This window comes from Oryctolagus cuniculus, chromosome X (genome assembly GCF_051225735.1).
Source record: "Oryctolagus cuniculus isolate XC-2025 breed Fujian yellow rabbit chromosome X, ASM5122573v1, whole genome shotgun sequence".
In the NCBI taxonomy this organism is placed as follows: Eukaryota; Metazoa; Chordata; class Mammalia; order Lagomorpha; family Leporidae; genus Oryctolagus; species Oryctolagus cuniculus.
In genome coordinates this window covers 84,645,321-84,670,263 of record NC_142888.1, presented here as the reverse complement: position 1 = coordinate 84,670,263, position 24,943 = coordinate 84,645,321, and the positions used below count along the sequence as shown (strand labels likewise).

Here is a 24,943-nt window from a genome sequence, read left to right as displayed (position 1 = left end):
AACATTTTATTTATTTTAAAATTTGGAAACCATCTACTTCTCTCCATTTCCATTGCTATCAGTATAGTCCTAGCCACCCTCACCTGCTTGGACTGCTGCAACAGACTCTGTGTTTGCCATTCCACCCCGCAAACCCCCAGGCCCCCAGCCCCTGCAGTCGCTGTGATCTTAAACAAACCAATCAGAGCCTTCATTTGGATGCTTTTCTGTTACATTAAAAATAAAAGCAACGTCTGAACCAGCAAGGTGGCTGAGATCTGGCTCCTGTTTCTCTGCCTAATTCTTGGCCTTGCTCACTCTGTTCTTCTTACTTACCTTCTTGGCTGTTCCTCAAAAGCACTGAGCTTTTTCCAACTTCAAGGTCTTGGCACTTGCGGTTGCCTCACTCTGAAACTCTTTATCTGATCTTTCAGTTGCTTCCTCATAATGTTCAAGCCTCAGCCCACGCATCACTTCCTTGGAGAGGCCCCACTTGACAACTCTTGTGTCGAGTGGTCCAGCCTGTTCCTCACGCACTGCACTATACGGGCTTGGTACTGATTCATCTGTTCACTTGCTTGTCAGCTGTATCCTCGCTCACTTCCTCATCAGAATGTCATCTCAGGGACAGGGAGTTTTATTTAGTTGCTTTTGTAGCCCCTGAACCTAGCAAGGTGTCTGGTACATAGGAGCCCTCAAAGAAAGACTGTAAGATAGGCAGGCAGATAGAAAAATGAAACCAACATAACTATGATTAGCTGCTATTTATCGCACAATGGATATATGAAGCCCTTTTTCATGCATGCTATCTCATTTGATCCTTGCAACCACACCCATCATTATCCCTTTTTTTGCAGGTTAGGAAACTGAGGCACAGCAAAACGAAAAAACTTGTTCAAGTCCACATGGCTGAAACAGATGGCACCAGAAGTCAAGCCTAGGTCTGTTTTAACTCTAGAGCTTCAGCTAATAGCCGTAAAGATATTCAGTCTCATGGGAAACTATGCTAATGTCTCCATGGGTTCAAGAAATAATATGAAAGGCCTTCTAATCATGAAGATGTGGCATTCTCTACAATAACCATGGGGAGAGGTCTTCTTGTTAGCCTTCTATTGCTACAGCTTTTGTCCAATAAGACCCTTGCATGTATGTTGATCAAATAGGGAGACTTACTGGAAACCCTGGAGGTCCAGGTATGCCTGGTATACCTTGAGGCCCCGCTTCACCCTGGAAAACCAAATGAAAGTTTAGTGAGTGGCAGCAGGAAGCAATAAACATCAAGAATGGCTTCCTCAAAGTAGTTGGGGTGAGAAGTGGAGAACCAGTGAGGTATCTGCAGTGGGCAGCAGGGGATGGTGCGGATTCTCAGGGCTTCTTGACTGGTAGCATCATGGGATGTCTTCATTCTGGGAGTCCTTTGCGGTATGGAAAGGACCAAGAGCCAAGGACTGCCCAAAACATAATCTCTACTGCTCGGGCTAATTGGGAGACACAATGGATAATTATCTGTTTTCTTTCTCAGGGAAGAAGCTGTATAGTACGATTTCCTGTAGCAAATTACAGGCTGCAAAGAAATCTACAGTTTGTAGAAATGGGTAACAATTCCAATTTGGATGTAGAGATGTAATGCTCTAACTTGCCTTTCCCTGATATGCTATATGTCCTAGAGGGGCTCCTTAAGGTTTGTGAACGATCAGGGAGATAGGCAATCTTCCATATGCACGCAGGCTGTTTTCAAATCACTGAATATTTCTTGTCAATCTGGAGGGGCCTGGACCTGTTGCCTCCATTAAGATAAAGCTAAAGGAATGGGACTGAACATGTTCTAGTATGTAGGCCACTTAACCATAGGAATGGAATCACGAAACGTATAAGAACCTCAGGAAGGAAGAGAATGCAGGCGGCTCAAAGATATCTGCACAACTTAACAGCATACAGCCGTTCAAACACAACCACGTATATAGTACACAGTCACACAAAAATACAGATTGTAAACTATCTCAGTTAAATGGGCCTGCGGTTTAAGCCTCGGTAGTTCAGACCAGGTGTATTAGGACATCTACTGCCACTTTGTGATAGTACATCCTATTTGCGGGGTCAGATTTGGAGGGCAAATGGCTTCTTCCAAAAGGTAAGTCAGGGGCTGGCACTGTGGCACAGTGGGTTAAGCCACCATTTGCAGAGCCAGCATCCCATATGGGAGTACTGGTTCAAGTTCTGGCTGCTCTGTTATTGATTCAGCTCCCTGCTAATATGCCTGAGAAGACAGCAGAAGATGACTCAAGTGCTTGGGCCTCTGCCATCCACATGGGCGACTGACCAGGATGGAATTCCTGGTTCCTGGTTTCAGCATGGCCCAGACTTGGCTGTTAAGGGCATTGAGAGAGCAAACCAGTGGGTGGAAGATCTCTCTCTCTCTCTCTCTGCCTCCCTCCCTCCCTCCCTCCCTTCCTCTCTCATTCTGTCTCTCCATCACTCTCTTTCTCTGTCAGTTGGCCTTTCAAATAAGTAAATAAGTAAATGCATATCTTTAAAAGATAAATAAAATGCAATCACATATACCCTAAGTGTTCCATCACAGTGCTTTGGTGGCAACGTAAGTGTTAACAAGTTTTTGAGTTAGAAGAAAAAAACTCCAACTACTTAACCCTTGTTTTAAATTATTCCAAATATCAAAATTCAATCTGGAAAACTGAGAGAAAATAGCACTTAATCGAACATTCAGAAACCCAGGCATACTCACACCTCCACACCAAGAAAGAGACTTTTTAGGAAGCTTGTCATAATGAACTAAACAAAGAAGACTTTGGCCCGCAGGTGCAGACAAAAACCCACTACCCAGAACCCTCGGTTCTCCCAGTGTTGTCTGGTTTTAAGAGTTGAATGATGGTGTTAATAGGAAAAGGCTTATTAATTCTTCCCCTTCTTAAATGTTTGCTACCTTTGATCCTTTCTTCCCCTTAGGAAGTCCCATGAACTCTAGTTCTCCAGTAGATGGTGGTGGTCCTGCAGGTCCGGGGAGGCCAACATCCCCCTATAAAATGAAAGGTAACAGTAAGCAAAGTATAAATCACATAGACCTTTTTTTTCCAAAGGGCAAGTTTGTTCACTGAATACACGTCACAAAGAAACTAGCCATTCCTTTGACCTCTTCACCTTTGCATCAATGAGGAAACAAAACTCATTGTCAAGGCATGAGAAGAATTCTAAGTCCAAATAAATGCATTCTGTACCACCACTGCAGAAGGAAGCAGCGAGATGGATGAAAGGAAACCACAGGTTCAAGGTTGCCATGGTCATGCACAAAAGGGTTTTGAGAAGAGGGCTATAAAGCAGTTGGAGCAAGGTGAATGGCTACCACCGGCAACACTCTAATTGGTCCAATCTCTGTCAAGAGCACAAGCAGAGGCAGTCAAATCTGTGCTGGAATATGGGAGGCTGCAGTTGCTCCTTCAGAAAATGGTGCAATCCATGGGACAGCCAGGAAGTGTGGGGAGAGCAAGCCCCCGACCTCCATACAATTTGTATACAGGAAAAGGAGGAAGGGAGGGAAACGGAAGAATGGTCAAAGAGGGGTTATGAAAAGGATAGAGGCAATAGACAGATAAAGAAATGTAGAGAGCAAGGAGGGAGACAAGGAAGAGGATGGAAGGAAGGGAGGAAGCGGAGGGAAAGTGACAAATACACAAAACACCAAGAGAATACCCAGGTGGAAAGAAGAGAAGGAACATGTTTCAAGAGAGCATCTTTGTAAGACATGCACACTTTACAGGCAGGCAGCCCGGAGATGCCCATATTGGGAAGGGAAGAGAACCACAATGGCCCATGTGTGGCAGGTGCACATGCCGCCCTCAAGAGGTCCCACCCATGGACCTACAGAGTTTGGGAAATGCTCATTTCCCAAAGGGAAGAACCAAATACCCTTACACGAGTATACATGGGTGTAACCAGAGAAATTTCTTGGAACATATGGAATACAAATTATAGTTTCCAAAAGTGATTTACCTTGACTCCTTTCTCTCCTTGGAAACCTAACCCCATATTACCCTGGGGCACAGGGATGCAGGGAGGAAAAACGAAATCAATTACTAAACACGCTATAGATTGTAATTGGAATACAGTTTTTTTTTTTCCAGAAACTAGTTTTAACCAAACTGGTATATCTCTGTGGAATGAGAGTACCTAGTGGTAGGAGACAAATGCCCCCAAGGTAAAGTATACTTACATCAGGGCCCGGGAAACCAGGGGGTCCTGGGGGACCCTAGATGCAAAAAAAAAAAAAAAAAAGTATGAACAATTGTTAGTTTTAATCAAAAAGAACATGGGCATGTGGAGAACCACTGGCGATAAGTCCCTTCCCCATTTGGTGTAATGTGGGGGCAGGTCCTAGCTCCCTCTCCCAAGATTCCTTTTATATCTGTTTTGAAATCTGCTAAATTGACCGGGTTATCCCATTCATGTTGCCGTAGTGAAGACTTCACATGTCATTCCTGCAAACAGGTGGCAACTTTTTAAATGATGATCTTTGGAGAAGCTAAACTTGAATAATACATGATGAGATTTCGAGAACTGGAAAGAACAGTCCCGTGGAGAGCACCTTCCCAGAACCACACAGATGTGGGGCTGTGCATCTCCTGTATCAGTGATGGGAAGTCAGTCTGGTATCAGACAGGTAGGCAAGGAGGTAGAGCTGCCGCAGGTACAGTACTAGACGCATTTGCAGGTTTTCTCAGCGTTCAGGGTGGGTGGGTGGTGGTACGACTACTTAGCAAATGCTGTCATGGGTGAGGGAGCAGAAGGGGACGACGGATGTGTCACAAGTATCCACTATCCCCGGGCTATTAAGCTAGACTAGAGGCTTCCGAGGCATAGATTGGATGCTTAGAAAGACTCCAGCAAATGTAGACAACCAATAGCTCCTGGCAAGAATGTGATTCACCTAATCCTGCAAGGACGGAGTTTGTCCCTCCCTTGCAAGTCGTATGCTACATAGGCTCACATTACATTCATGGCAAGGTGGGGAAGATGGCTGTGCAAACACCATCGTCACGGATTAGATTTCAGTTGGTCTTACTTGTAATCCTGGTGATCCCATGGGTCCTGCAGCTCCAGGAGATCCTGGTGCTCCTTGTGGGCCCTAGAAACACAAGTTTCTATTGAGGTCAAAAAGTAAGACAGTTATGCAGGAAAAAGGAAAAGCGTATGTGAAGGAGAACTGTACAAGAATGTGTGTAGAATTTTATAAATAATGGTCAAAACCTGGAAACATTCCAGGTGTTCATTGGTATAAGGTTTGAGACATAAACTATGACACACGCAGTCAGTGCAATAAATACTCAATAATAAATAGTAGCAAACTACTGATATAGGAAACAGGGTGGAGAAATGTCAAAGGTATTGTGCTGGGGCTGCTGCTGTGGCATGGAGGGTAAAGCAGCCGCCTGCAGTGCCGGCATCCCATATGGGTGCCAGCTGGAGTCCTGGCTGCTCCACTTCTGATCCAGCTTCTTGCTAATGCACTTGAGAAAGAAGTGGAAGGTGGTCCAAGTCCTAGGGCCTCTGCACCCACATGGGAGACCGGGAAGAAACTCCCAGCTCCTGGCTTTGGATTGGCCCAGTTCTGGCCGTTACAGCCATTTGGGGAGTGAACCAGCGGATGAAAGATCTGTTTGTCTCTCTCTGCCTCTGCCTCTCTGTAACTATGTCTTTCAAATAAATAAATACATCCTTTTTTTTTTTAAAAAAAATATTGTGCCAAAAAGGTGACTGGCATTGTGGCATAGTGGGGAAAGGCCCCACCTGTGATGCTGGCATCCTATATGGGCACGAGTTAGAGTCCCAGATGCTCCACTTGTGGCCCAGCTCCCTGCTAATGCACCTGTGAAGGCAGTAGAAAATGGTCCAAGTGCCTGGACCCTTGTACCCACGTGGGAGACCTGGAAGAAACTCCTGGCTCCTGGCTTCGGACTAGCCCAAGACTGGTCCAGCCCAGCCATTGCAGCCTTCTGGGGAGTAAACCAGTGGATGGAAGAGCTTTCTCTCTACCTGTCCCTCTCTCACTCTCTAACTCTGCTTTTCAAATAAATAAATAATTTTAAAAATTTAGAAGCCAAAAAGGCTACATACTATATGAATCCTTATATAGGGCATTCTAGAACAGGCAAAGCCTGATCTGTGTGGGAGAAAAATCAGAATGGTTGTGGCCTTTGGGGAGCAGGGTTTGACTGGGAGGGAAATACTCTCTCCCCAAATTGAAGCACTTTATATATTATGCCAGAGAGAGAGAGACAGACAGACAGATACTGGCTTACTCTCCAAATGGCCGCAAAGGCAGGGGCTGGGCCAGGCTGAAGCCAGGAGCCAAGAGCTTCATCCGGGTTTCCCACGTGGGTGCAGGGGCCCAAGGATTTGGACCATTCTCTGCTACTTTCCCAGGCGCATCAGCAGGGAGCTGGATCGGGAGTGCAACAGCTGGGACTCGAACCTTTGCCCATATGGGACAATGGGTGTTACAGAGGTGTGCAGAGGTTTAACCTGCCGCACCACGGCATCAGCCCTTATTGTGGAATTCTTATGTCGCATTCCTACTATTTCTTTTCCACATCTTTAGGGGACAGAGACAGTGTTTTCTCAGTTTTCACTCATAACACTTGGCTGATAGTACGTGCTCAATATCTGTTAGGGCCTGAAATAGTATAAGAAAAGAAGAGGGAAGAAGGAATAAATAAATAGAGGAAAGAAGAAAGAAGGGACTTTTCTTAAGCTACTTCAAAGGAAAGTGATGAGAATGTGGAATCTAAAAGAAATAGGTCTTATTAATACAACTTATGGCCTTTCACTATTATCAGAATCTCTAACAGGAATTTTTCCATGCAATATCTTAAAGTGGGCTCTGTTTCCTTTGTTTTTAAATTTCTTTTTTTTTCCATTGTATTTGGGAGAAGGGGAGAGTAAGGGAGGGAGAGAATGAGAGAATCTTCCATCCACTAGTTCACTGCTCAATGGCCACAAAAGCCAGGGTTGGGCCATGCTAAAGCCAGACAGGAGCATGGAAAGCCATCTTGGTGTCCCACATAGGTGGCAAGCACCCAAGTACTTGAGCCATCATCCGTTTCTTCTCAGTGTGCATTAGCAGGAAGCTGGATTAGAAGTAGAGTAGCTGGGACTTGAATCATGCACTTTGATATGGGATGCAGGTATCTCAAACTGTGACTTAACTGCTGAGCCAAATGCTAGCCCTGACTTCTTTTGTTTTACATATGAAATTAAACACAAAGAAACACTTAGTAAATGCTTGCTGAATAAAAGGCCAAATACTTTCCTAACACATCCCAGGGAATATAGAATAGAATAGTTCCCCCCGCCCCCATCCATGTTTTTTCTTTCCAGAGATTCAGTCACCTGTGATCAACCATGGTCCAAAAATGTTAAATGGAAAATTTCAGAAATAAACAATTCGTAAGTTCTAAATTGTATGCCATTCTCAGTGGTGTGATGAAATCTCACAGCATTCTACCCAGGATGTGAACGGTCCCTTTGTCCAGAGTATCCATGCTATATACACTATCCTCCCATTACTCACTTAGTTGTCATCATGGTTAGCAAATTGACCACCACAGTATGGCAAGGGCTCATGTTCAAGTAACCCTTACATAACAGCTGAATGCTATGGCACACTGCCTACATCATTCCCTCCCTTCATCCCATGATTCATCTTATGTCACAAGAAGAAGGGTGAGTACAGTACAAGATATTCTGAGAGAGATCATATTCACATAATTTCTAGTATAGTATATTGTTGTAAGTGTTCTATTTTATAATGAGCTACTGTTAATTTCTCCCTTGTCTAATTTATAAATTAAATTTTATCATAGACATGCACATATAAAAAAGTTACATATATATGTGTGTGTGTGTGTGTGTGTGTTTGTGGTGCTATTTGTAATTTTGGAGTCCACTGGACGTCTTGGAACATATTCCCCAGGGAAAAGGGGAGAAATTATTGCATGTAGGCCCCTGGCGGAAAGCCCGCCTGTCGCACAATTTAAGGCAGAAGGTTTGTCCTTTCAGTACCTTTTCATCTGGAAAACAGCAATAGCACAACTCATTCTACCTCAGTTCTAGACTTTCCTTGAGAACATCTATAAAGACTTTTGAATACCATAGAGGAGAATGGAAAAGCACCATTAGTGATTGTTGACTAAACACTGAGAGCTCATCACATAGACAACAACTTACGGTGATTCCATCCAGTCCGGGCAATCCGGGATTCCCCTGAGAAACAGACAAAAAGGACACTGAAGAGATGAATAAATCAAGCTTGTAGTATTTCAGACAATTAATTAAAGATTTATTGGGATAAAAATGTATGAGTTGGACAGATCCAAGCATTTACTTTTTTTTCCTAGGACAAATCTGGACTCTGGGAGATAAGTATTATAGCCTTGGATGAACAGGATTTCATATTTTACTTGGATTAATTAATTTTCACCTTTACTAGGAACTTATCAATTAGAAAGTGCTTCTGCAGGCTGGTGATTTTCCTGCTCTTTTAAAAGGAAAGCAAAGCTACCTTCCCGTGCGCCTTCATCCCCAGAGAATCTGTGCCCATATGTATACAATGCAAATCAGACATTTCAAGGAAAAATCACCAGAGCATACAGTCTCTGATTACATTTTAATTACTTTGCAGCATCTTAAGCCACTGTATGAATCTGTAATATAACCATATTGTGGAAACTGCTGTGTTTCACTGGATCCAGGATCTCTGCTTTTTGGCAAAACCATTTAATCAATGCTTGCTAAGACAATGCTCATATTTTGACACCTGCTAGTCTTACCCTACATGGCTTACAGTCAAAAATTAGTGAGTCTCTATAGCGTGGAAAGAGCACTGGCTGTGGTTTAGCTCTTTGGTGGACTGGCCGTGTGAGTCTGAGCAAGTCACATAGCGCAGTATACCTGAGGATTTTCTGTCTGTAACATGAGTCATATGAATACAACAATCACGAGGTCCTTTCCAACTCTAGCATTCTACCTTCTGCTGTGGCACCTACAGTCAAGGGCCTAAGTCCTCCTGGAGCTTCTCCTGTCTTCCAGACACCCACCCCCACCATTGCCTTCCACAGTGATTTCCAGCGTCTCTGGCTCTGTGCACGAGTGGAAGCCAGAAAAGTGGTATCAATTAACTGAATGAGTTGGGTGCATCCTCCCTTCAGATGTTGAGCATGTAGACTCCTGTTTGTTACCAAGGCAGCGATGGGCTCTTTTCCCACTCTTCAAGGGAATAAGTTCAATCATTTGGAGCCAGAGTTGACTAAGGCCCCCACGGGATATCAGGCAACACGTATCAAGAGAAAAGTCACAAGAAAACAGGAGGTTCTTATCAAGAGATGAAAGGTTCCAGCCAGCTGCAGAGCTGAGGACCATTTTTGCAGACATCCAGGGGGCCCAGTTAGGGGAATGGGCTGGTGTGCAGGGACAGGGAAAGGAGGGGCCAGGATCCTGGGCTGATGGCCATGCTGAGACGGGAAGAGACACACATGGCTTCAAACCCAAGTATATAGATATCAAGGATTCTAGAGCAGACGAAATGCATCTACCTCCAGCAACCGTCAAAGAAAAGGACACCCATGAAAACTGTTTGCTGAGTGATTTCTTATTTTTGCTCTAGACCCTACAAAGAAAATCTTTTTGACAGTATGGTTGCAAATGTTTGTCAATGTTTCTACCACAAAAAGCTGCAGATCCTTTTAAATCCAGTTCGGTCTGCTCCTTAAATAGAGATACAGATGCTAGTTCTGGAAATGTTTGTACTGGGGGGTGGGGTCCATTTCAGGGAAGCCGGCTTACAGCCTTCTCAGCTCTCTGTCTTACAGTGTCTTACCTTCATTCCTTTGAAACTGCCTGGATCAATAGCAGGTTCACCTTTGTAACCTTTCTGACCGGGAAGCCCCTGAGTAAAACAGTAAGAAACACTTGTTAGAAAATGCACACACAAACACACACACACACACACAGAGTTTTGGTAATAGTATGATCTAATCAGTCGGAGGATGGACTAGCAAGAACCTAAAAGGAAGCCTCTCAACATCCTATGGCAGATATGGCTGTGCCAATGGGCGAACACATCCCCTGAAGAGTTACTGCATCTCCCAGTTGTGTGCCCATCCCCTCACCTCTAAGGTGGGGTCTATACAAGGTCTGGTGGTTAGAAATAGGAAACCTTACATTCACCCAGAGCACTGATTTGAGCAAACATATGGCATGCATAAGCCTAGAATCCACTGTTTCACCTCTCACAAGTAGAAGTCACTGACAAGGCTTTTGTCTAGGACTGAGGACCGCAAATTGTTCTGCAGAGAGCCAGATATTAAGTAATATAGGCTTTGGGGTTACATCTGTGTTCTGTCTTCCTTCCTTCCTTCCTTCCTTCCTTCCTTCCTTCCTTCCTTCCTTCTCTTCCCTTTCCTCTCCCCTTCTCTCCCCTTCCCCTCCCTCACTTCCTCCTTTCCTTCCTTCCTTCCCTCCTCCCTCCCTCCCTCCTTCCTCCCTTCCCCTCCCCTCCCCTCCTCTCCACTCTTCTCTTCCCTTCTTTTCTTGCCTCTCCTTTCTTAAAACCTTTAAAAATATAGAAGTAGACCACAGGCCAAGGGCCTTGAGGGCTAGTTTAGAGACCCCTACTCTAAGATATAACTACAAAGTTACTTTAGTTCTGTGCTTCTACCACACGACTCCAGCTTCAACACCTGTCTAAGAGGAGGGTGTGTCTCAAGTCCCTAGGAAAATAAATTTGAAGTACCCAAGTCCAGTGTTTCCACCAGATATTTTGCTGTCTCAGTGGAAGATGCTGCCTAATAGCTATGTGTCCTGAGGAAAATCAATGGCCTCACACCTTAGGGGAAGTCAATGTTAGCATCAGGGGTAGGGCTACACTTCGGGGACTGAAGCATTGATTGAATGATGGAGAACAACTTTGTTCCAGGAACGTAACCCAGTTTCTTTCCTAATACTGCCCGTTTCTCCTTGTCCTTGTAGCTACTATTCTTTTCCAAGAAACTTCAAAGTAGTTGAAATATTGTACTGTGACCCATAAAACTGTGTAAGTATTACATGTTAATTAATAACTTCATAAAAATAAAATATATAATAATAAAATTACATAAAAGGAAGCCTAAGGAACGGAAACCTGCTTAGTGTTCAGCAGAGGGTATAATTCAGTTTAGTAAAATACATATTTCAATTATTATTTAGGCTAAGCGTGAGGTTCAAGGGCAACATTAGGTTTCCACCCTCGTTTGTTTGTCAAAGGATGTAATTACCTCGCCATTTTTTCCCCTCCTCTGGGAAGTGATCTCTTGCTTTCATAGTTTTCCATCTCAACTCAGTGTTCTCTGCCCTACTGCTGTTGCCATGGCAGAGACTGGAAGCCTTTGTCACTCACATGGTTCATTCTGTCAGGAACACATCTTTCTTTGCCCCCTCCCCCCCACTACATATTGGTATGGTCCTTTAGATGTCAAGGTCTTTTATGACCATCTGGCACATGTGCTTTGTCAGTTTCACTGTTTCACTTTCTTCCCGCATACCTGCCTCCATACCCTGGTCACTGAAGGCAATGGTGCCATTCTCTCAATGAGGTGCTCATTAATTCATGTAGAATTATGGAATGTGTGTGAGGTAAAGGATGGACTTGAAACATGTTATACCTCTCTAGCCACTTATGAAATCAGCCTTGTATGGGCATAATATCTACTAGAACTCCATTAGATTTTCAAATACCTGAACCCTATCTGGATGGATGAGATTGAATAAGAGTGGTGATCCCAGGAGCCCATAAATATCCTATCAATCACATAACCACGGGCTATGACATAGGTTGTGAGTACAAACCATTGGTATAGAGTAGGGTTTCTCAATCATAGCATTATTGACACTTTATGTCAAATGATTTCTTGATTTTTTTGGGGGAGGGGGGTGGTTGTCCTGTGCCACCAGCGTATGTCCAGTTGCAACCCTCAAAATTATCAATTGCTACAAGTCCCTGGAGGGGCAATTCCTCCAGGTTTAAAACCACTGTTATAAACCAAGCTTGTTAAGCCCTTTGTTTTCTTGTTAGTGCTCCCATGATCCCATGTAAGCCTTCTAAGCATTTCCTGATATTGTCTGATGTGAGAGGATGTCCAATAGCCCAGTATGTATTTTATTTTTAAGTTTACTACAGCTTTTTTTTTAATAATCTTGTTAAATCCAAGAGCAGCATTACAAATAATTTTTTAAAAAAACCTAAGTAGTGTTGCATGTGTATATTTTCCTCCCCACGCCCTGTAACTGGTATTCTTTAGATTCTATTGTTTTGGTATTACCAGCATAGACTCATGCATTGCAAAAGGAGCTGCAGTGGCTGCCCCACAGAAGCTTACTGAGGTTTCCAGAAAAGTAGTAAAGGGGGCACAACTGGAGGCCAGCAAAGCTATTTGAAATAAAGAGCAAAGATCTGACAGCATACAGGTGGTCCGAGAAGCCCAGGGAAGCCATCAGGGCCTGGAAATCCAACAGCTCCTTGAGTTCCATTACAGCCATCCAGGCCTGGAGGACCTCTGGGGCCTGGCTGTCCAGGGTGGCCCTGTTCAGAGAGAAAAGAAGAGATCAAGTTAGTCATCCACTGTATTGCCAGCTACTCTGAAAAAGTCCACAATGAGAAAAGCCAAATATGCTGTTAAATTCTGATTCCTTGTCCACTCCCTTAGCCGCCCTATCATGTACACTCTCATATGTTACCTTTATACTCAGGCATATGTGTCTAACCACATCTCAGTGCTAGCGCTCCTAAAAAGACTGATGCTTTCATAAAATGCAATGAAAGGGATCAAGTGTGAACTGATGGGGGCTACAACTTCACCTAAATGAACAAAACTGGGGCTTAGCTATTTGGTAGCTGAATTGCCACCAACAGGGAACCACACCAGGCCTTGGATCAGACAGAACCTGAGCAGCCTGGCACAGCGTTCCGTATTGGAAACTCTACCTGGGCAATGATGTTGCATTTGGATGAACAGAGCAGAGGTAGTTCCCATAGCGCCTTCTCTCTTGAAATCTGCTTGCTCCAGAATGAGCAAGTCCTGCAAGAACCACTTTCAATCTCACTTTATCCTGGTCGCATGTCAGGCTGCTGCTTCAGTGACGGAATGGCATCTTCCCTTTGCCACGTGCTCTCAAACGGAGGCAGTTGTTTTGTTGGGGAATTAGCAATCATTCTCAGTTTGTCTGAGTTCAGTAATTTTTTTCCAGAGTTGGGCTTCCTTGGTACATAGAATTACTTTAAAAGGTTTTTTAATTTTTTTTTTTAAATAAATAAGAAAAATATTTTGTGGGGGAGAGGGAGAGAGGGAGGGAGGGAGAGAGAGAGAGAGAGAGAGAGAGAGAGAAAGAGAGAGAGATCCCCCCTATCCATTGGTTCACTCCCCAGATACCTGCAATGTCCCAGGCTGGGTGCTAAGGCCAGAAGCCAGAAATTCAATCCTGGTCTCCTATGTGGCTGGAAGGAACCCAACCACTTTGAACCATCACCACTGCCCCCAAGGATCCACATTAGCAGGAAGCTGAAGTCAGGAGGCAGAGCTGGGAATTGAAACCAGGTACTCTAGTGTGGTATACAGGCATCCTAATAAGTAGTATAATAGGCCAACGGTCAATTCCACCTTGTTGTAATGGATCTATCAAAAACTGGTTGTATATCAGGTACAGAGCAAAGAGATGACCTGAAAACCAGAAATCTGGATGGGTCAATAAAAAGAAGTAGATCCTCACATCCCCCAAGCACGCTTTTGGAAGCCAAGTGTACCAGCATACATTTTTTGATTTTAAGGAAGGAAACATGCGGTAAAAAATGAACTTTTCAAATTTGCAGTACTTCTCCCTTATCCAGGGTTTCAGTTACCCCACAGACAACTGTGGTTCTGAATACTGTGATGAAATCTCGTGCTGTTCTGTGTCAACCCACCTAGGATATGAATCATCCCTTGGCCCAGAGTATCCATTACTTGCCTGTTCACCACTTAACAACCATCTTGGTTTTTAGATCAACTTTCAGAGCATCACAATACTTGTGTTCAAGTAATCCTGATTTACCCTCTAATAGCCCCAAAGTACAAAAGAGTGATATTGGCCATTCACATATGCCAAAGGGAAGCTGTCAATTGCTTCTTTTAAGTGAAAAGATGAAAGTTCTTGACTTGACATCTACTATATAGTGTTATCAACATTAAAAATGAATAATGCCTATACCTTTGGGGTATGGGTTAAAATTAAGTGAGACTAAGCTTACTAAGTAGGTGCTTAATGAATTGTGAGTCTATTCTCATGAAAGTCAGTAAGGATAAGGCACTGGCCTGATGTCTACCTCCTTTCAATTCTCAGTACTTTGCCCTTTCTGGTTACAGCTAATGATTGTATAAACGTGTCAGTAAGAGACCCTGTTTCGGCAGGCGCTGCGCCTCACTTGGCTAATCCTCCGCCTGCGGCGCCGGCGCCATGTGTTCTAGTCTCGGTTAGGGTGCCAGATTCTGTCCCAGTTGCTCCTTTTTCAGTCCAGCTTTCTGCTGTGGCCCGGGAAGGCAGTGGAGGATGGCCCAAGTGCTTGGGCCCTGCACCTGCATGGGAGACCAGGAGGAAGTGTCGGCCGCAGCTGCCATTTGGGGGGTGAACCAACGGAAAAGGAAAACCTTTCTCTCTGTCTCTCTCTCTCTGTCTAACTCTGCCTGCCAAAAAAAAAAAAAAAAAAAGAGAGAGAGAGAGAGAGAGAGAGAGACCCTGTTTCTTTAAGGGAGGAAATCCTGGTTCCTTATAGCCACAAGGGACTGAACACACAGACTAGGAGGACCTGCTATATTCCAGAAAAGCAGTATTCCTCAGAACCCAGTTTCAAAGGAAAATTTCCGTGTGGTGAATGGTATGAGCTCACTTTGAGGATCTAAATCTAGCATGCTCATTTGCAAGTCTCAAGGCAGGAAAATGTTTGAGATTGACTTCATGGGAAAAGCTAAACATAAATTGTAGAGGACAACTTGAAAACCTCGACTTCCAACTATTTGAACTGAAAATATTTGATAAACATACTCTCCTTGTGAAAACATTTGATAAACATACGTTCCTTGTGAAAACATTTTATAAACATATGTTTCTTGTGGGTGCCAACAGCCCAACTCACAGTTGAAACATCATTTAAAAAGGCACAGCCTTCTATCCCTAGTCTACATTGTCCTAAAGTTAGCTATTTGGTGAGTGCATATTTGTTCACATTCTCAATTGGTTGCTATGCCCCTCATTGAAAAGACTTAAATTATTATGAAATAAATACTTACTTACTCATGTTGAAATTGTCCACATGGCAACAAAAAAGGAATTTTGGGACCCAAACCAGTGACGCATATGTTAATGATCAGCCAATATTAAGAGGGGAACCAGATCAGTGTGGCGATCCCATTTAGTTCAACGTGTTGGGAAAGCTGTTGGTTTCAGCCAAATTTCCTAATATATGTTGCTGGAAGTTGAACAAAACAATTAGTCTGCCTAGACTTATGGTGTCAGTCTGTGTTTTCCTGTTGGAGGGATTCCTGAGAACTGTTGCTTTTATAGGCACTGGAGGTTGGAGTCAGTTCCCCAAACATTTTTAGAGTCCCTATTATAGGCTGAATTCAGTCCTGTGCCTCTTGGGCCTCTGAGAGGAGCAGAAGACATGCTCTGTGCTTTCTAGGAGGTAAATAAGACTATCACACAAGATAATCAATAAACACCATGGACTGTGTGTGATGAGGAGCTAGAATCTGTGGGACAGACACCAAGGACTCCTAATATGTTAGAGATAGAAACAAGAGGTAAGCACTGAACAGGACATGTTCAATTCATACTTACTAAATAGTTGGAAGCGAGGCAAAGAACAATAGAGAAGGGTTTTATGGAATGGTGAAACTTGAATCTTTAAGCCACAGCAATCAAAAATCAAAAGAAAATATATGCCCCATTCGGTCAAGGTAAAGACCAAGGGGGTGAGGACCTCTTCTGGGAGGAGCAGGCATGAAGTCTGGTCAGTTACAAAACATTCTCCCAAACAGTGAAGCCCTACAAAGAACTGAGCAGTTCCTGCTCAACCTCTAGAGCTCTCGTGGCCACAAGTTGGAGGCAGAAGTTTCCAGCTGAACATGGGGGTAAGTTCCAGATCAGAACTGGAAATGACCTCGGCCTCATAGGATTCACTTCCTCTCAGCTCCCATTAAAAAGAGACAGCAAGGAGTAGGGGCATATTAACAATGCAAACTCCAAATGCCCGCCCATATTTGGCAAAGCCAGGTCCATTGGATGAGTGATAGAGTCTGCCTCCAGTTTGCTAGTTTCCCTCACCCACTGGCTTCCAGAAGATACACACTGTGAATGGAGATTCTAGCTAAAGTGGCTGTAGCCAGAACATAGCCACAAGAAAGGACCAACAGATATCATAAAAGGAAGGTCAACTCTGTCCACTTCTTTCGTCTGGGCATTTTGCAGAAATCTGCTGACTGACTTGGTATATGGAACAAATAAAAGGTGAGTGGCCAGTGCTGTGGCACAGCGGGTTAAAGATCCAGCCTACAGTGCCAGTATCCCATATGGGTGCTGGTTCGAGTCCTGGCTGTTCCACTTCTGATTCAGCTCCCTGATAATGCACCTGGGACAGCAGTGGAGGATGGCTCAAATCCTTGGGCCCCTGCAACCACATGGGAGACCCAGAAGAAGCTCTTGGATTCAGATTGGCTTAGCTCCAGCCATTGTGGCCACTTGAAGAGTGAACTGACAGATGGAAGACCTCTCTCTCACTCTCTTTCTCCCCCTCATCTCTCCCTCTCTCTTTGACTTACAAATAAATAAACAAATCTTAAAAGGTGATTGACATGGGAGCTGGTGCTGTGGCACAGCAGTTAAAGTTGCTGCCTGCAGTGCCAGCAACCCACTGATTCAAGTCCCAGCTGCTCTTCTTCAAATCTAGCTCTCTGCTATGGCCTAGGAAAACAGTGGAAGATGGCCCAAATGCTTGGGCCCCACACCATTGTGGGAGACCCAGAAGCTCCTGGTTCTTGGCTTCAGATCGGCCCAGCTCTGGTCATTGTGGCCATCTGTGGAGTGAACCAGCAGATGGAAGACCTCTCTCTCTCTCTCTCTGCCTCTGCCTTTCTGTAACTTTGCCTTTCAATAAATAATCTGTTTTAAAAATGATTGACACATAGAGAATTCAATCCCTTTCTTTGATACTAGATGATTAAGTACCATAACACAAGAAACTGTTAAGTCTGGGGCTTTCCCATACTGTGCTTTTATAAGGTTCAGAAGGACCCCTTAGAAGCTTTTGGAAGGATAAAATCAGTCTTCAGGGCCTATCTCAAACAGAGGAACTGCATATCTTTTCTGTTCCTGCCCAAGTTCTGTTGTTAGGATCAAAAATGACTGCTGTATAGGCAAACATAGCTCAGGTTAAGGATCAAACTAACCCTAACCCTAACCCTAACCCTAACCCTAACCCAAAGGACACAACTAAAAAGTGATCACCCCTAAGTTCCAAGTTCAGTATTTTGCAGGCTGGTGAAGTGTTATCCTGGAATGTCCATTGGTAGGCTGACCGGGGATACAGGACACATATGGAGAAACTAAGCAATTTGGCAGGATGGAATAGACAAAAGGAGATGCTCATCAGCTCCAAGTGCCCCGCTTATCCCTAGCAAAGCAGGCATCAATGGGACGAATGGAAGAGGTTACCTCCAAGTGATCTTTGGAGTCGTTGCTTTGTAAAAACTAGAGAAATCCAATGTGCAATGAGGTAAGGCCGAAGAGACCGAATTATTAGAATGAATTATATTAAGCTCTTAACGAGTATTTTTCTATCTAATGCCATGCACCTTCTTGCCTTTCCTAAAATTTGCGTGGCTATACTCTAATGCAGCTCTGTCTCCTTTCCAAAGAGCTGAGACTTCTTCTCCAACCTAAGCTCTCTTCAACCCACAAGACCTAAATCATTTAGGCTAAGATATCAATTTTTAAATGGCTGCACATATTCTTGCATCCCCCAACCATTTCCCTTAGGGCTGCCTGGACCTGAACCCAAGGGAGAACTGGGTATGAACACTGCCCTTCAAACCTCACCACTCATATCTCACCACTTGATCCCAAGCATGCCTGCATGAGACCGGATGTTGCTAAGGCCAAAGTGCCTGAGTCATGAAACAGCATCTAGACTGTGGGATGAAAGATGCTCCTGGGGACACACTCACCGGAATCCCATTGATGCCAAGGAAGCCAGGAACTCCCATGGGACCCTAAAGAATGGAAGAGGGAGAAGAAGGTGAGAGACAATCCAACCAATGTCCATTGGATTCCGGAGGCCTGTGTATGTGAATCAATGATCGAACTTTTAAGAAGTGTTTTTTATTTTTATTTTTATTTTTATTTTTTTTTTACCTCTTTCACATTGAATGAGGGCTCTTGAAAAAGTTCATGGAAAGTGGAATTAAAAGATAAACATATGCAAACATGGCTTGAAATGCATGCGTAGTTTCTTCGTAACATATATACTTTTCATACATTTTTTGAAGATGCTACCTGTTGCCTTGGACATATCTGGGCTCTGAGACCAGCTGTTGTCTTAGGCAGTATAGGCCAAAGTCTCAAATTAAGGCTCACTGACGCATGCTGCCTTGACAACTGGAGAAAAACTGGGAGGGCCTTGAGGAAACTAACAAGCCCCCCTGCCCCCTCCGCTCATGGATAAGGGCCCTAGTCAAACAACCCTCCACACCAGGTACCTTGGTGCAGTTCCTGCTTATCCCGAGTGGTGGATTCAGTCCACCACTGAGTTATTCAAACAAGCCAAGGACGACTTCTGTCAGGAACTGGTGGCACCCCATCTGCTTGATCCTCCAAAAGTCTGCTCCCACAGTCTCTTCTAGTTCACTCTATGCCCGAGTGTAGCCTCCGTGTAGCCCTATGTGGTGTGCCGTGCCCCCCACCTCCCAGGAGTGCATATGCAAGTACATGTGACTGATGAGGTGCAGTGGATCTCATCTGTCCAGGGTGTCGTGTCTTTGGCCATTCACATAATCCTAGTTTGGAAATCCCGCCGGCACCAACAGAGCGAATAGCAAGTGATTAAGCTAGGCAAAGAACGTAAAGCAAGCTGCTTAAACAGCCAGCCAGCCTCCCTGACACTATAATCCTCCTTTCTTAACAGCTGTTTCCCTATATTTGTGGCCCGAATTGCTTACAAGCATTCTGACCCCTCGCTTGCCAGTCCCTTTGCTTGGATTCCTGATCTCCACTGCCCGGGGAATTGGACTTCTGACTCAGGCCCAGTTTGAACCCACATGACTTCCCACCAAAGTGAGCCCACGGATCTAGCAAGCAGTTAATACTTCACTTTGTGGCTTGTTTGCAATGGGAGCCTCTCCAGAAATGGGCCGATCCATCAGCAGCACATCACCCACTCTGTTCTTGTTAAAGTATGTAGCCTGGCACCAGAGTATTCAGGAATAGCATTATTTCCATAAATGAGCAGAATGGAGACCGAAAACTGACCTTCATACTTGTGGCTCACGCTTCAGTCAAACTGTTTTGTGCGTTTACCTTATCTCCTGTTGGTCCATATGGTCCCAGAGGGCCTGGGGAGCCCCTTTCTCCTTTCAAGCCTGATAAACCGGTAGGGCCAGTGAATCCTTGAGGACCCGTCGGACCTTGAATTCCAATGGGACCGGGTCGCCCCTAAGATGGACAGAGGGGAGCCATTAGTCAACAGAGGACTTCAAATGAACACTTCCCATTTTCCCATGCACAAAGAACACTGTCATCACTTCACTAAATGATCTTGGCTTAGCGATCTGTGAGGCAGGCCAAAGTTCCAGACATGCACCAGAAAGGGCTATTTTAGGGGCTGCTAAGCTTATTTGGACAGAACACATTTTATAAGCACATTTAATAAGATTCATGTGCACCAAGATCCTTCAACTTTGTACTTCTTAGGAGATTCGTTATTCAGGCTGGATAATATTGTCCTCTTCCGAGTTAATGCCAGGCCATCCATCAGATTGTCAAAATAGTGAAAGAACAGAACGCTGGAGAGCATCGTGGCATTTTGTAACTCACATCCAAATGGCCGAGCACACGTTTGCAGTGCAGCCCAGTAAGGGCTGTGCCTAAAGAACACTGCCGCACGGGGCGGGAGAGGGGAGCACCCAGAAAGCCATGAACTGGCCAACCTTCCAGAATTCAGCTTTGCTGGCAGATCATAGCCACCCCCCCCCAACTGCACTTGAGCACACACACACACACACACACAGAGATTGCCAAGAAATATATATTAAGTATCGATTCAGATAGCAAGAGGGAGCAGCCTGAGGCTTTCGAATGCCCTGATTATAAAATGTTGGTAACAATTAAGTCTGGGAGTTCAGGCTGACATTTCTCGGCAGCCTGTACCTGAGAATGCACCCCAGCCGGTGTGACACAGGCAGGCTGGACTATCATTTAGAACAGATCTCAGTAGGGACTGAATTAGCCTTGCAGAGAAGCGAAAAGCATTAGTGATGTGCATGACCTCTTGGAGAACACAACGCCACACCAGGCAGGACACCTACTTTCCTAACTGTTCCCCATCTCCATCTGGCAGCCCCTGCACTGACTGCACGCAATTGCCTACAAATCTGCGAAAAGCCCATTAAAGGTGCCCTCTACTAGTCACCTTCAAGGTTTGCTTTTTTTGAAAGGCTACTGTGGGTGACAGTGGCCACCAGCTGTGCTGGTCCTTTGGCGTGTAATTTTCAGTGTCAGTCAGGCCCAGGGAGATCTAGGACCATCAGGCACTCTACCCAAGGGGCTGCCCTTCTCAGACAGGGCATCGCCAACCACTCAGCCTTTCCCAATACCCAGCCTGCAGCCCACAAGGGTCTAGGCTACAGGCTGCCTAATCAGCTAACCTCCCAGAATGATGAGGGGAGGGTGAAGGGGAGATGTCCCTTCTCACATTTAGGCTCCTAATTCTCACTGGTGGAATTCTGTTTGCAATAAATCTGTTCTCAATTGTCCTTGTAATTCTCACAAGGTCAATATATATGTGTGTACACACACACACACACACAATGATAATTCTAAAGTTCATAGACATTTTAATTAAAAGATGTTTATATTGCTGCAAACTGAAATCTATCTATGCATACTTTTTTGGGTAATATGCATTTTCCATGAACTTTTAGAAGATCCCTCATGGATATACACAAGGAGTCTTCAACAGGTTCATGGAAAAATTCACACTTTAAAAAAAATAAGATTTCTTTATTATTTCTTTATTCATGTGAAAGAGTTACAGAGAGAGACAGAGAGATGGAGAGACAGAGTGAGAGAAAGAAAGAGATCTCTCATCCACTGGTTCACTCCCCAGATGGCTGCAACGGCCAGAGCTGGGCCAGGCCAAAGCCAGGAGCCAGGAGCTTCTTCCAGGTCTCCCACATAGGTAGCATGGGCCCAAATACCTGTGCCATCTTCCACTGCTTTTCCCAGGCTGTTAGCGGGGAACTGGAACAGAAGTCGAGCAGCTGGGACACGAAGCAGCACCCACATGTGATGTCAGCATTGCAGGTGGTGGCTTTACCCAACCACATCACAATGCCAGCCCCTCACATTATCTTTTTGTTTTGTTTTGTTTTGACAGGCAGAGTGAACAGTGAGAGAGAGAGACAGAGACAGAGAGAAAGGTCTTCCTTTGCCGTTGGTTCACCCTCCAATGGCCGCCGCGGCCAGCGCGCTGCGGCTGGTGCACCGTGCTGATCCGATGGCAGGAGCCAGGTGCTTCTCCTGGTCTCCCATGGGGTGCAGGGCCCAAGCACCTGGGCCATCCTCCACTGCACTCCCGGGCCACAGCAGAGAGCTGGCCTGGAAGAGGGGCAACCGGGACAGAATCCGGCGCCCCGACCGGGACTAGAACCTGGTGTGCTGGTGCCACAAGGCGGAGGATTAGCCTAGTGTGCCGTGGCGCCAGCCTCCTCACATTATCTTTTAATTCCATTTTCCACAAAAGCCCCACCGTGTGTGTGTGTGTGTGTGTTTGTGTGTGTGTGTAGGGAGAGAGAACTACAGAAGGAAACACTTTAAAAAATAGTTCAAGGTGCTACTGAGGATGAGTGAGGAAGTGAAATATGTGCGCCTACCTTTGAAGACTAATGTCTACAAACCATAGCAACAGTAGCGGTCTGGAAGAGAGGGTAAGTGCTGCAAGAATGCAAAGGCAGATTTGGCCAAGGAGGGCCTTGAGATGGGGAGAGTCATGGGCCACACTGGAAGGGTCAAGGGGGCCCCTGCCCCCAAAGTGAGGCAGGCAACTTGCAGATTTGCTGTGGGGGAGACACAGGGAACCCTGCAAGGCTTGGGAGCAGGCCTGGGCTGGGAGGAAAGCAGCTGCTCAGGGCTGAAGTCATCATGCCGCATTCAGGACAGCATGTGTGTATCAGCATGAGGCCAGGGCAGCCTGCCTCAGGCGGGAATAAGGGAGGCAGATAAGAACCAGCTGTCTGAGAGGAGAGGCCTGCATGGTGGGAGGATGCGGGGCCCGGATGGCCGTGTGGTTACCAGCAGTGAGGATCCACTCAGGGCAGTGAATACTTGACCCAAATCTGTGCCCTGCCCAAAGTTTTCCTGCATCAAGAAAGGGCAAGGGGAGGGGGCACAGTAAGCCATCCAACAGCGACCCAGAGACAGAGGGGACTGTGGTGTGGCCCAGGTCCCATCCTGCTCACAGCACTAGAGGAACCTAAGTAGGGCCCTGGTGTGGGCCCACGGGCTGGCACATTCCACCTCTGGTGCCTTGCCTTGGGAGCAAAGGCTCATCAGCAAGGGGAAAGCAAGGACACCTAGCAGTGAGGGAGTCTAGGGCTGTACTATACAACAACCCTGACTCTGTCCAGCAAAGGCAGAGGTGCATGGGCCTGCTTCCTTTCTCATGTCTGGGTGGGCATGTGGAAGTTGCCCCCTGCTCTCTTCCAGCCAGAGAACTGACAGTGAGTTGCTTAAAGAACTCATGATGCTTTTGAAAACTTCTGTTTCCCATGGAGCATGTGAAAAGGCAGCTCTTGGAAGACCATGGACTTCTAGGTGGGCCCGGCTGTTTGGATTGTTAGGCATGTCAGCAGCCCAGCTTGAAACCTCTCAGATTGGCTGCAGGGCTAGAAGCAGGGCCTTTGAGATGTCTAAGAGTCTGAGGTGCTGCTGGCCCTGAACTGCCTCCTCAGTATGGTGCCAGGCCACTCTGGCGCCTGCAGTCATAGGGTACAAGGCAAGGATCTTGGGGCCAGTATTGTGGCATAGTGGGTTAAGCTGATGCCTGTGATGCCAGCATCCCATATGGACGCTGGCTTGAGTCCTGGCTGCTCCATGTCTGATTCAGCTCCTTGCTAATGGCCTGGGAAAAGCAGTAGAAGATGACTCAAGTATTTGGGTCTCTGCACCCATATGGGAGCCCCAGATGGAATTCTAGGCTTCAGCACAGGCCATTGCAGCCATCTGGGGAGTGACCCAGTGGATGAAAGTGCTCTTTCTCTGTCTCTCTGTCTCTCTCTATGTTTGTTTGTGTGTGTGTGTGTGTGTGTGTGTGTGTCCCATGCCCTCTCATTCTCCTTTTTAAAAAAAACTTTATTGTTGGAACATTTTTAAAAAATATTTATTTATTTATTTGAGAGGCAGAGTTATAGACAGAGAGAAGGAGAGACAGAGAGAGAGGTCTTCCATCCACTGGTTTACTCCCCAGATGGCTGCAACAGCTGGAGCTGGGCCAATCTGAAGCCAGGAGCCAGGAGCTTCCGGGTCTCCCAAGCAGGTGCAGGGGCCCACACACTTGGGTCATCTTCCACTACTTTCCCAGGCCATAGCAGAGAGCTGGATCAGAAGAAAAGCAGCCGGGACATGAACCAGCACCCGTATGGGATGACTGCAGGTGGAGGCTTAGCCCACTGTGCCACAAGTGCTGGCTCCTCCCTCTCCTTCTATAACACTCCTGTAACTCCAACTTTCAAAATAAATAAATAAATTAATTAATCAATCCTTAAAAAAGGCAAAGATCTTGCCCACTCATGGCGATCCTTTCACACAAGTGGCGGACAGGACCACACCAGGTAAAGGTGGCCAAGGAACAAACTGAAGGAGACAGCTTTATTTTGTGGGTTTTGTTGCCACTTATTTCTGGATTGGCTTGCTCTGTGCTTATAGCTATATGATCTTTTTCCTTCCTTTCCAATGCACAAGGCTTCTGTCTCAGTACCCAGTGTACTGTTTTTTTTTTTTTTTTTTAGATTTATTTATTTTACTTGAAAGTCACAGTTACAGAGAAAAGGAGAGGCAGTGAGAGAGAGGTCTTCCATCCGCTGGTTCACTCCCCAATTGGCCGCAATGGCTGGAGCTGTGCCAATCCGAAGCTAGCAGCCAGAAGCCTCCTCTAGGTCTCCTCCGGGTCTCCTATGTGGGTGCAGGGGCCCAAGGACTTGGGCCATTTTCCACTGCTTTCCCAGGCTGTAGCAGAGAGCTGGATCAGAAGTGGATCCGCCGGGTTTTGAACTTGTGTCCATGTGAGAAGCCGGCACTGCAGGTGGCCTTACCCGCTACGCCACTGTACCACCCCTCCCCCAGTGTACTGTTGAAGCTTAATATTCAATCAGTGATAAATAGCTTTTCTTTCCCTAAACACAGTCAGTGACACTTTTCAAGCTGGCCAGCAGAGGTCAGTGTGAGAACATAGAGGCTACAGATAAGCAGGTGGGTGGGTGGGTGGCCCTCTCCCACTACAGAGGAAAAAGAAAAAGAAATCAAACCAGTGTCATAGAAGGCACAGAATGTTCAAGCAGGGAGGCCCTTAGAGACCATTCAACCCGGGGTTTATTTTATACGTGGGGGAACAAACGCCAAGAGA

The 24,943-nt window shown here is 45.6% G+C and overlaps 1 protein-coding gene across 2 annotated transcripts in view; it reads right to left on the bottom strand.

Moving 5' to 3' along the window:
• Positions 1-24,943, bottom strand: part of COL4A6 (collagen type IV alpha 6 chain) — a 312,990-nt gene that overhangs the window by 57,823 nt on the left and 230,224 nt on the right. For both annotated transcript variants that reach the window (XM_008272863.5, XM_089323734.1), the window contains exons 4-13: positions 19,624-19,758; positions 18,276-18,320; positions 12,488-12,604; positions 9,866-9,934; positions 8,218-8,253; positions 5,054-5,116; positions 4,205-4,240; positions 3,985-4,026; positions 2,921-3,013; positions 1,153-1,206 (exon numbers count right to left, since the gene is read on the bottom strand). In XM_008272863.5, the coding sequence (XP_008271085.2) occupies positions 1,153-1,206; positions 2,921-3,013; positions 3,985-4,026; positions 4,205-4,240; positions 5,054-5,116; positions 8,218-8,253; positions 9,866-9,934; positions 12,488-12,604; positions 18,276-18,320; positions 19,624-19,758 (690 nt within the window). The remainder of the gene's footprint in view (positions 1-1,152; positions 1,207-2,920; positions 3,014-3,984; positions 4,027-4,204; positions 4,241-5,053; positions 5,117-8,217; positions 8,254-9,865; positions 9,935-12,487; positions 12,605-18,275; positions 18,321-19,623; positions 19,759-24,943) is intronic.